The sequence below is a fragment of the Leishmania mexicana genome, chromosome 34 (genome assembly GCF_000234665.1).
Source record: "Leishmania mexicana MHOM/GT/2001/U1103 complete genome, chromosome 34".
In the NCBI taxonomy this organism is placed as follows: domain Eukaryota; phylum Euglenozoa; class Kinetoplastea; order Trypanosomatida; family Trypanosomatidae; genus Leishmania; species Leishmania mexicana.
The window spans coordinates 1,893,617-1,905,872 of NC_018338.1; the positions used below are offsets into that span (position 1 = coordinate 1,893,617).

The 12,256-nt window shown below is 54.8% G+C and overlaps 2 protein-coding genes across 2 annotated transcripts; both read left to right on the forward strand.

Annotated features, from left to right (window-relative positions):
- Positions 1–663: 663 nt before the first annotated feature.
- Positions 664–2,100, forward strand: LMXM_34_5190 (putative NIMA-related kinase; the record flags this gene model as incomplete). The annotated part of the gene is made up of 1 exon (XM_003879463.1): positions 664–2,100. One exon carries the CDS (start codon positions 664–666, stop codon positions 2,098–2,100), a length of 1,437 nt encoding a protein of 478 aa, XP_003879512.1.
- Positions 2,101–6,097: 3,997 nt separating this feature from the next.
- LMXM_34_5200 (conserved hypothetical protein) lies at positions 6,098–6,871 on the forward strand (the record flags this gene model as incomplete). The annotated part of the gene is made up of 1 exon (XM_003879464.1): positions 6,098–6,871. One exon carries the CDS (start codon positions 6,098–6,100, stop codon positions 6,869–6,871), a length of 774 nt encoding a protein of 257 aa, XP_003879513.1.
- Between the last annotated feature and the right edge of the window lie 5,385 nt (positions 6,872–12,256).

Consider the following 12,256-nt stretch of genomic DNA (forward strand, 5'->3'; position numbering starts at 1 on the left):
CTGGCGGCACGGTGAGGTGCAACATGAAACTGGAGGGACGCGTGGGTCCGCGCTCTCGTCTGAACACAAGCGGCAGACATATACCCGCATCTACGCCTTTCTATGCACGGCACACTCTGCACCTTTCGGTATGGCGTTGGTCTCAGCGGCGGGGTCTCACACGCACACCTCAAGTCGGGTCGATTGTGACGAATACGCTGACTCGCTCAATGGCATCACTGTCAGTGTCTCCCTTCTTCTGTCACTCCACTCTCCTCTCTCGCGAACGAAGAAGTATCGACTCTCTCTCAGAGCAAGAGCTCGTTGGTCCTGTTTGCCGCCTTGCGTTGTTGTTTTTTCCGCTCCTTCGCGGCCCGCACCCCTTCAGCTCATTTTTTATGTGAGTGGGCGTTTCTCGTTTTCGGTGTGACCCATCCGCTTCTCTCTCTTTGCTCTGCTCTGACCTGCTGCCAAACGCTCTACGGACCGCCTCCCCCTCTCCCCCACTCTCTATACGCATCCAGACAGACATACAGGCGTGCCGGGGCAAATACGGTCCCTCCTTGTCGTGTCGCTGTTTTTCGTCAAGCCAGCAGCAAACCGCACACCATTGTGCATTCGACCTTCTTTGCGTCCATCGGCGCACTTGTCCTCACTAAAGGCACCGAGTTTCATTTCTCCAGTATGCCGTCGAAGGAAGTCGAGCACGGCAGCGCATCGACGGAGCTCCTAAACCAGTACGCCAAGTACTTCCCGCATGTCCTCTTCACCAGCCATGAGGCCTTCGAGGAGCATAACGCGACCCTCGACCCCGAGGCGTACCAGAACTGTGTAGATCTGCCGGAAGGCGAAGAGTCGCCAGAGTCGAGAAACCCGCGCGAACACATGTATGTGCTGACGACGTTGGTGGGCCGCAATCCGGCCACCGCCGCCTTTGTGGCCACGCGCGGCTCGGACCCGTCGGAAAAGGTTGTGGCCAAGTTTGTCATGCTGAATGATGAGAGGCAGGCCGCGTACGCCCGAAGTGAGCTGCACTGCCTTGCCGCGTGCAAGCACTTTGGCATCGTAAAGCACTTTGACGACTTCAAGTCCGACGACAAGCTGTTGCTTGTTATGGAGTACGGAAGCGGCGGCGACCTCAACAAGCAGATCAAACAGCGCCTGAAGGAGAACCTACCGTTTCAAGAGTACGAGGTCGGGCTTCTCTTCTATCAGATTGTGCTGGCCTTGGACGAGGTTCACAGCCGCTGCATGATGCACCGTGATTTGAAAAGTGCCAACATCTTTCTCATGCCCACCGGCATCATCAAACTCGGCGACTTCGGCTTCTCCAAGCAGTACAGCGACTCCGTCTCGCTCGATGTGGCGTCGTCGTTCTGCGGCACCCCGTACTATCTTGCCCCGGAGCTGTGGGAGCGCAAGCGGTACAGCAAAAAGGCCGATATGTGGTCCCTCGGTGTCATTCTGTATGAACTGCTCACCCTGCACCGCCCCTTCAAGGGGCCGTCGCAGCGCGAGATTATGCAGCAGGTGCTCTACGGCAAGTACGACCCGTTTCCGTGCCCTGTTTCGAGCAGCATGCAGGCGCTGCTCGACCCGCTGCTGTCAAAGAACCCGACCGAACGGCCGACCACGCAGCAACTGCTGCGCACGGAATTCCTCAAGTACGTGGCAAACCTGTTCCAGGATATTGTGCGTCACTCTGAAACTATCTCGACTACCGATAGAACAGAGATTCTGAAGCAGCTGCAGGAGAGCGGCGAGCGAGCCCCGTTGCCGTCGTCGATCCGCTATGGCGTGATGACCTCACAGGTGACCCACGGCGGGTATCTGTACAAGTACGGCTCTGACTACCGCTGGAAGAAGCGTTACTTCTACATTGGTGACGGCCAGCTGCGTATCTCTCTGAGCGAGAACCCCGAGAATGACGGCGTGGCCCCCAAGTCCGTTAACCTGGAGACGGTAGGTGACGTCTTCCCTGTGCCTGAGGTGTACTCGCAGAAGCACCCGAATCAGCTGGTGCTGTGGTTCAACAACGGCCAGAAGATCATCGCGTACGCCAACACGATGGAGGACAGAGACATGTGGATCGCAAAGTTCCACCGCGCATGCGGTATGTAATAACACAGGCCCGGATGCACAAAGAGAAAGGAGTGTTGCTGCAGGGTGCAAGAGGGAGGAGAAGGAAGACGGCAAGAGCACAGCTCCATCCATGAGACATGCTGCAAACCGTCCCGCGCGTCGAAGTGGCAAGAAAGGGAGGGAAAGGGTGACGCTGGCACCAAGCTGGTCTATTCGTCTTACTTGTCGCACTGCCGCTGCGGTTCTCTCATTTGTATTTGAAGCGTTTCGATTGCAGCTTGTACGTGACCGTGTGTCTCCCTCTCTATTCATCGTCATGTGCCACGCGTCGGTCAGCAACACCATCGAGTGGCCCGTCCTTCATCTCCCTTTCTTCGTTGTTGTCTGTCACGTCTACCACGGTACGTGTGCCCTTGTTCATTTGGACACCGTCTGTTTTCTGTTTCTACATGTACTGCCATCACCCGCCGACCTGTGCGTCTCTTCCGCCTCTCTCTCCCCCCATCCGTCCCCTCTTCTCTTCTATACTCAGTAGTCTACTTGCTTTTCACATACACACACACACACTCCCTCTGTGTGGCTGCATTTTTCTATTCGCCCTCTTCTCATATGTCCTCCCCAATTCTCTGTTGAGCACTATCAGGGACGCGCGCGCACGCAAAGACTCGTCACGCCAGCCGCCCAAAGAACAGGCGTGGGTGTACACAGACAACGTGAGGACAGGAGGAATGACGAAGAAGAAGCGTCAGTGTGCGCTTATCCGTTCGCCTCTTTCTCTCGCTGGTGCCGTTGCCGATGAGGCTGCTGTGTTGCCACCTACCGTGTCTCGGAGTTTGCTCGATGTCGTTTTCTTTTGTTGTTGTTTGGTCATGTTTTGTCTTTCGTTGTACTTCGTTCATCCCCCTTGTTGCTTTTCGCTGTTGCCTGGTTGTCTTCTATCGTGTACTCTCACCCTTTCTCGCTTGTTCTCTCTCAGCGGAGCCCTCGATCACCATGCTCACCCACAACTGCTTCACTTGTGTTTTTCGGAGAGGGGAGAGGGTGTCTCCTTCTCTTTCCTTTCTTCTTTTGGTCTTCGTCATGGGTTTCCCGTTGTGTTGCTATGTTTCCGTCCCAGTTGCGTGCGCCAACGATGCAAGTGGATGACAGGCTCCTCCTGCTGTGGTGAGAGGAGGCGTGCGCATGCAAAAGGTGCCGAGAACCCCCCCTCGCCCCCAACGGCATGTTTTAAGGCTCAAATCGTTTTCCTCTCGTTTGCGTGTTTGCATGTTGTTCCACTGAATATTGGAGTGAATGTTTCCCGACGCTTTTCCTTTGTCTCGTTCTTCCTCCTCCCCCCTCCCCCATGTCACTACCTCTCCTCTACCAGTCCCCTTTTCTGGTCCTGCAGCTCAGCGTCTCAAGAGAAAGAGACACAACACCACTTCAACCCCGTTGCCTCTGTCATCACTCCCCTCTCCTCGTCCACCTTCTGTTTCCGTTTCGGGCGATTCACTACCATGTCTTTTATTAGTTGTGTTCATGGTGGGTGAGCCCTTTCGATACTGCTGCCGCCGCTGGCGCTGCAGGCAGAAGCACACATGCACGCACACTGCTCTAGTTGTGCTGTTCCTCCAACTCAACTCCTCTCTGAGTAGCGAGATCGCCGTATTTGTCACTTTTTTCACCTCTCGCTCTCGTCTCGTGCACGATCAGTTACGATGTGAGCTCCTGTGCTTTACTTGCCGGCGAAACGCGCGCGCACGTCTCTCACCACGGTTCTCTCTATCTCTGCGTCTGGAGTCCCGTGAATGCGCGGAGGTACCGGCATGTGCTTCGTATGCGCACGCACTTGCATGCCCCACAACGGAAGATGATGGCGATGTACATAACCAACCACTGGTCGGCCACCCCGCCTCCGGCCCACCTTGCCGTCTTTTAGCGCTTTTATACAAACACGGCATGATTCTTGTCACTCTGTTTATCAAATGACTTACGTGCAACTCCTCCTTGTTCTCTGCTTTTTTGTGTCTCGTCTTTTTTTTCAACGTCATCGTGCTGAACGCCAGTTGTTCTCTATCAGTTGGATAGTGCCCCCCCTCCCTTCATTCGGCTTTCCTGTCTTATTCGTGTTTGCGTTGTGCTCTTCGGTCAAGCCCCCTCCCCCTGTTCTTCTTTTCGCTTTCCTTTTGGTCATGTGCTTGGCCATGACCATTTGTCTTGCCCCATCCCTCTTTTTGGTGGATTTTTTTTCAATTTGTCGCTGCGGTGCCTCCTTGCTGCATACCGTGGGAGTGGGTCTCTGTTGACTGTGATCGGGCTCATGAACGTTATGTGGCTGCATGGTCGGCACTGCGCACCGCGGCACCTATTTACTGACTTTCTCACCCCCCTCCATCGCGCCGCTTCGTCCTCCCACCCTGCAACCCCGTGCGCTTTTGTTTTCCTTTCTCTTTCTCTTCAGCTTGATAAGAGAAACCGGGGGACGGAGGCGCGCCTCACAGTGCGTGGTATCTCAGAGTACACGACACTCCCACACTATTTCCGTGGGAGGAAGCCAGGGAGCCCCTCCCTACCCCTGCCAATGCTGAGCCACCTCTGGGGGTGGCAGGGCCAAGTGTCTGCGACGTGGGGAGGTCCGCGCAATGCACCCTTACTCACGTCGGCGGTGCGGCCCTGGATGGCGTTGCATCGGAGAGACCTGCGACAATGCACAGGTTTGTACCACCTATATTATAGGCAAATCGTCAGCGTAACTCGAACGCGTATTCTGCCCGGCCCTCACACTGCCCACTGGCGGTGGTGGGGAATCTGAGCCACCCTGAGGGTGATATGCACCAGGCAACTACCGGCGTGATAAGAGCGGGAGAGTGGGTAGAGTTTGAGCCAAAGGCGGTGCCCCGATGACCGCGTCGGTGCATTGCTTTAATGTGTGTCTACCGCTGCTGTGCGCCATGGGTCTGGGTCTGTGAGATGCCCGGTCAAGTGGAACTTAACTTCTGTTCTGTGCTCGAGTGTACACGTTGAACAACAACAAAAAAGAAACGCCTTTCAATCTTTCTCTTACCGATGTCAAAGTGGCTTAGCTCCTTCCCTGTCTCTGTGGAAGCCACCAAGCACCTGAAGAGGCCCTCACAAACTGTTCTCCCGGTGTGTGCGCTGCATGCGTTGCAAACGCTGCACTGCTGCCCGCTCCCTCCCGTTTGCCCTCCACCCTTCTCACCTTCCTTCCACCTGCCTCCCTTCTCGTGTTTGCCTTGTCTTTGCACACCAACGTACGACGTGTAGAAATTGTGTCACGCAACAGGAAAGATACGCAAAAAAAATAATTCATTTGTTTCTCATTTCCCGCCACGCGCTTTCCTTTTTTTTTCATTTTTCTTCGCTTCCCGCTGCCCCCCCCCCTTCCGCGACCCGCACGCTCAGTCGCAGCACTGAGCGAACGGGCACGTGGACATTTGAACACTTACTGAACAGAAAAAAAGAAGAAAAAGAGAGGTACGAGTACGTCCCACGCTGTTTTCCCTTTTTTGTTTTCTTTTTATTGTTTTTTTTTGTGTTTCTCTTGTTCTTTTTTTTTTGCTTCCTTTTTCTTCCGAATTGTCTCCTGTCTTGACTTCCTCTTCTCTCTCCACCTCCCCCCACCTCCCGCTTCTCCGTTTTCAGACGTCTGCTCTGTCGCCTAGCTTTCACGTTCTAATTTATGCTTGATTTAATTAGTTTTTAAACCGGGCTGTGCTTGTTCGCCTCCACCTATCTGTCTGAAATTCTGTTCCTCCCCAGACACACACGCATACTGGTCGTCTTATCATCTCTTCGCTTTCTCGTGTCGCTCCCCCTCTCTGTCAACACCCTTTTTCTTGCGCACTTCTCTTTGTGAAGTGCCCTGCGCTCTTTCTTTCGCTTTATTCTCATCCGTCGGCCCATTCTCCCCGCCAGCTTTCCACCAGGCGCTGGCCGACAGAAAGGCAACAGCAAGGTGGAAGCTACATCGAAGCACGAACTTGAACAACGCCATCGGCTTTCACTCGCTCATCTGCTTCCTGCACCATCGACCATGGCGCAACAGCAGTGGACACCCGACCAGCGTCGTCAGCAGATCGCGGAGATGCTGCGCAACAAGGGTATCATTTGCAGGGATTTTCTTCTTACTGGCCGCTGTTCCCGTTCGCCGACGTGCCCTTACATGCACGTGGCTAATGGGGAGACGCGGCCGGTGCCGTGGAGCGTGTGCACGTTCTTCACACAAGGCAAGTGCCTTCGTGATGGTTGCAGTTTCTTTCACGGAACTCAGGCTCAACTAGAGGAACTGCACGCATCCGGGGCGCCCGTTTACCGCCCGCAGGACTACATGAAGGTCGCGGTGCCTCCCACCGAGTACCTTAATCCGGATGGCAGCATTGCTACTCACCTCTCTATAGCCGCCGTACCCATGACGCCTGCGCTTCATCTTGTGCACGGACCTACAGTGTCGCACGAAAACGCCGTCAACTCCTTTCAGCCCGTCTTGCTCATGCAGCCGAACTCGCAAGCTATCACACCAACCATGTTCGCCTCACAGGCACCTACAGCGCACCCTACACCGTCGCATTTCGCTTTCTACGCCAATGCTCCTATCGCATCGCAGATGCCCACCCACTCCGCCGCCACTGTGCTCCAGCCGACTCTTCACGCTGTGCAACCGACAGCATTCTACCAAGCCACAAACGCGCTGCTTGCGCAACCACAACAGCACTTCGCACCTGTTTCGCAGCTCAACACGCCTCTGCAGCACCAGCCCACTCAACAGGCACTTGGCAGTCATGTCTACTTCCATATCAAGCCCCACTAGCTGCGACTTTCAAGTGGGGTTCTCGGGTACACTTCACTATAACGATTTTCTACGCAAATAATGGGCAATGGGAAATCGTTGCACTGCACGCTTCCGTGGAGCTTGTGTGGACTTACCACAATTCGACAGCTATTCGCAAGCGAGTTCTGTTCTCTCCTCCTCTCCTCGCTTTCTGTGCTCTACGCCCTTTGCTTTTCTTGCTTCCTGCGCTCCCTGACCCTTCACTGATGACGGGGGACACCAAACCGTGTCATGAGGGCTCCACCGCTATTTCCGTGGAAGGAAGCCAGGGAGCCCCTCCCTACCCCTGCCAATGCTGAGCCACCTCTGGTGGTGGCAGGGCCAAGTGTCTGCGACGTGGGGAGGTCCGCGCAATGCACCCTTACTCACGTCGGCGGTGCGGCCCTGGATGGCGTTGCATCGGAGAGACCTGCGACAATGCACAGGTTTGTACCACCTATATTATAGGCAAATCGTCAGCGTAACTCGAACGCGTATTCTGCCCGGCCCTCACACTGCCCACTGGCGGTGGTGGGGAATCTGAGCCACCCTGAGGGTGATATGCACCAGGCAACTACCGGCGTGATAAGAGCGGGAGAGTGGGTAGAGTTTGAGCCAAAGGCGGTGCCCCGATGACCGCGTCGGTGCATTGCTTTAATGTGTGTCTACCGCTGCTGTGCGCCATGGGTCTGGGTCTGTGAGATGCCCGGTCAAGTGGAACTTAACTTCTGTTCTGTGCTCGAGTGTACACGTTGAACAACAACAAAAAAGAAACGCCTTTCAATCTTTTTTCGCGCGTGTGTGTGTGTGTCTCTGTGTGCTTAATTCGTCGTCCTCCTTTTCCTTCCTTAAGTGTCTGGTTTAAATACAAGTCTTACTTCTCCTTTTCCCCCTTGGTCTCGTTTTGTTTTTTGTCTCTTCCGCGTGCACGTTTTGCGTTTTTCTGTGTGTTTCTTCCCAGAGCTTCTTTTTTTTTGATTCTGCGCGCCACATGCGTTTTGTTTTGTGTGCGTGCCTGCCGTCAATGGTGTATGTGCCCACGTTACATGCCCTTGTGTTCTCTCGACATCTCCTCCCCTCCCCCCCACACACCCGCTCCTCGGCGATTGCCTCCTTTGTTTTTTGTTTTGTTTTTGCTCTTTTCTGTTTTTTTTTTCTTGTCATCTCTATTATGTTTTTCTTTTTCCCCTCTGTCCCATTGCTTTCGCCTCACACCCTCGCCCAACCCACCTCATCGTACGTTCGCTCACTGCTCGTCTCTTGGAAGGTTCCAAGCTCGCCTCACAGCACTGTGGAAGGAAAAAAAAACAGGAATGGGAGGGTCGGATCAGCGCCGCTTGCTTTCCTCTTTTTTCTATTGTTGTTATCGGCTCTCCCCCACCATGCTTTAAATCACGGAAGACAGAACTCGAAGAGGTCACTGTCTATGGAGCTTTTCTAGCAAGTGATAAAAAGAGAAAAAAGAAGCGTGACCACCAGTTGAGTAAGGCCAGGCAGTCAACACGCAACACTGTTGGTGTGCAGCCGTTACCATGGCCGCGACTTGTGTGCTTCCGTTTGTTGTGAACGTGCTTCACACCGATCGCTACGCGAGTATATACCGTTGCGCAGTCCGGTTTCTGCCGGGGTCACCACAAACGAAACGCATGTGCGTGACTCCTTTTTTCTCCTTTTCTGGCCACCTCCCAGCGGCCGTCTCCGACGTTGCAAAACCTTTCCGCCGCTCTTTTCTCAGCAGGTTCAGCAATGGTACTGCGCCTGCGAATAATTGGAGAACAGTGTTCCATGATCTGCGTAAACATCCTTGAGTGTGTCCTTGTCGAACAGACGTTTTAGCTGAGCTTGCGCGTAGTAATGGCCGAGGTGAGCGACACAGCGAAGGAGGGCTCCACTGTCTCGGAGACTGCAATGCCTAAGGTACTTTGGCTGCAGATACATGCCCTAGTGATAACGAGAGAAGTTCTTTGCGTTCGTAATGATACGAGTGTTTCTTCTATTGTCGCCTTTCCTGCCTTTCCGGGTCGTTTTTTCTCCTCTTCGATCATCTCATACTCGTCTTAACAGACGTGTGTCTACACAGAGGCACACACCGCAAAATCCGGCGAGTGGAAGTCGCGGGTGCGAATGCATTACGTCTCTGAATTCAGTCCATCTTTCGCTCGTGGTTTGATAGGGGCCCGCTGGAACCCATCGATGACTCTGAGCTTGCTGTTGCATTCCCTTTCCTCCCGCTGAAGCACATGAACATGGGAAGTTGAGGAAGGAATCGCTGACACTTTCAGGTCCCACTTCTCACAATTTTTTTTCTCGTTCTCTCTATCTCTTTGTCGTCCTCCGCTCTTCCTCTCCTCAACAAAGCGGTACTTTCAGGTGATGGGGTTCTGCTTCTCAGCCTGGAGGTTGTTTTGTTTCGTTCTCTCTCTCTTCTTTTTTTTCTCTCACGAATGACCTCTCTCTTCTCTTCCATTTTGCCTTTTGCTTGTTGTGTCGGTTTGTTCTACGTCTGAGTTTCAGTCACTCGGTTTTCTTCTGTGTGCTGCGGAGTTGCTTTTCTTGTCTCTCACAGCCTGTGTTGCGTTAGGGCTCGTCAGTTACCATGACGTCAATTTCGCAGATGTTCAGGAAAGAACAAAAGAAAGATGTCCACAGCTACACTCTTATGCACGCACGTGGGCCTGCATGCTCCCTGCCACGCACAAATGAATACACAACCACACATACCACCTCATTCTCGCGGCGTCACATCCACCCGCAGACTGGACGCATTCGTTTATACTTTCGATGCGTGCAACTGTGCGTGTACGTATGTGTTTGCGGTCCCCTCTTTCGCTTTCATCACGCGGCTGTGATCGTGATTGTGTGTGTGTGTGTACTGCTGCTGCTGCTGCTGTGGTTTTTTTTCTTAAATATCCTTTCCGCGCTTTGTTTTACCTGTTTTCTTTTTCCTTTCTTCCTTTGCTTCTCAGTATGACCGTTCTTTCAAGCTGTCCCTTTGGTTTTTCTGTGCGCCGTGTTTCTTCGCCGTTGTATGTTCTTTTTCCCCCCCCTCCTTTGGTGGCGTGCTGCTGTTCTTCTTTCGTCCCCCTTCCGCCCCCCTTTCCTTCTCTGTCTGTCTTTTCTTTTTTCTTTTCGTGTCCGTATCGCAGGAGACCGTTGAGGGGAGGCTTCACCGTGCCACCTCTCCCTGTCAACGTTACCCTGCCTGCCTCATCGGCACCCGTCTTGTTATCACTCGCGATTCGGCAAAGAGGGACCCTCACCCCCTCTCTGTGCTCCTCGCCATCGCCCAGTTGAGATACGCGCCTTGGTGGGTTCCTTTACCGAACAATGCACGGTGCGTGTGTTTTCTACGAAGGCAACGCAGTTGCAAGGCGCCGTCCGTTTACGCTGGGTGAGTTCCCTTTGCGTTTAGTCCGCCTCACGTGCTCTCCTCCTCTCACTCTGTTTGCTGTCCCTGTGACCACGTGTGTGTGACGCTATTCTCTTGGCGCACATGAAGTGTGCACACATGAGCAAAAAGAGTCTCTTTTTGTGTGAGTGTATGTGTGCGTGTGCCCGTTTGTAGGTACTTTACTGGGCGAATGAGTCGCGGAGTCAAATGATGTTGAGTAGGCGAGAGCTGGTGAAAGGGCTTGGCGGTCCATGGAGGTGCTTGCGACGTGTCGTGAAGAAGGGATCTCAGAGGTCGGGTCGTTTGACGGCTGTTCCCCGGAGCCTCCTCCATTTCTCCCCGCGCTCTCTTGCAGGGATGCCGTGGTGTGTACTGGTGCCTCGTACGCTCCCATTGTTTTGGTCTGCTATCCTTGTTTGTTTGTGCTCCTCTCTCTCTATCCCCCCTTCTCTTCTGCTTGCATAGCCACCCCCTCCCCCAATATCATTGCGGTGAAGCACATCGAAATGGCGTGCCCGGACGACGTAGTGGAGGGCGCACTCCTGAAGACTCGTCGGAAGACAACGTGCTCGCGGAGCTTTTCCGAGGCGGCACTCTGGCCAACAAAGCGCTGGCGCATGGGACCTCCAGCAGAGTAGTCGCCTACCGGTGGAGGTGCTGTACTTCTCGCACCACAGGAGAGGGACGGCTGTCTACATGCAGGCAGGACCTCCCATGTGGAACTCGACACGCTCTGCCGTCGCCACCTCCTCTAACATCCGACGCTTTGCTGCGATGCAATGCCGCGCTTGGTGGCGCGAACGGGCTCGTGCTCTCCGCAAGCAGGCCAGCAGGTGGTGGGTGCGCTGTACCTTCCAGATGTTCTGTGGCCGCATCGGATCGCGGGAGTCTTAGGGGGATGCGTCGGACAGAACGTCTATTGTCTTGACCGCGTGCGGTTCTGCGCCCTCCGTCGGCGTACCGTATGCGCCACGTGACACGTCCCGCGCGGTGCAGCCGGATTTATTGATCCCTCATAGCGCATGCGCGCGACAGCTGTGATACAGAGAGGATTGTGACCTGCACATGACCGTCGACTGCTTTACACATCACCCGCCTGTACGGATAGCAGACGGGCTCACAGTGATCGCTCGCCGACGGCCTTGCCTACACGAGGCATCCACTTCACGACAGAAGACCCTCGCCCCCATAGCCCAGAAAGAAGCAGGAGGGCGTGGAAACACGCTCGGCGGCCCGTAATAGCGCTGTCCTCCTGATGACTCAGGGCGGCAAGGGTGCTCGTATCGGCGGCCCGCACTCGGTGCCGTCAGCCGCGCCCTGGCAACACGCCGTTGTGCGCACTCCGCTTATGCGCCAGCGACGACGCACGCAGCGCGTTGCTAGCACGTCCCACGGCAGTCTGCAATCTACTGCTTGCGTCGCCGCGGCAGGAGAACGCGACGGTGGCGCTGCTGACGGTTCGGAGGGGGACGACCTGCGGTATAGGGCGGCCTGTGGCGTCCCGAAACAGGTACTCGTGACTCACCCGTAACACAAGGAAGCCGCGCTGGTTAGCGCCAGCACCGCTTTCTACGCTGAGACGAATTCGGCGTGAACTCCTCGTCGGTGAAAGACTGTGGAGTGGAGCCGGCTGAGGTGCTCTGCGAGATCCAGCGCCTGCAGGGTGCACATGATGTGTCGGCTCTGCCCCGCTTTCCGAATGGCCCCTTCTCCTCAAAAGCACTGCCTCACTCGACTGGGATGCTGCTGAGGTGATGCGAGCGAGTCGACTCGAGGCGTGGCACTTCCTGAATCAGGCGCGGAGGCACTTCGACCGTCCCCGGGCGACGAGGATAGTGAAAAAAGCGCCGCCTCCTCTGCTCTCCTTTTCAAACCATTCTCGCCTCTACCCGTGGATGGTCGCATGGTAGACCACGAGAACACGGAAAAAAAACGAAAAACTGAACTACTGTGAGGGCCACAGCGATGCGCATGTCTCCGTCACCGCTTCTTTG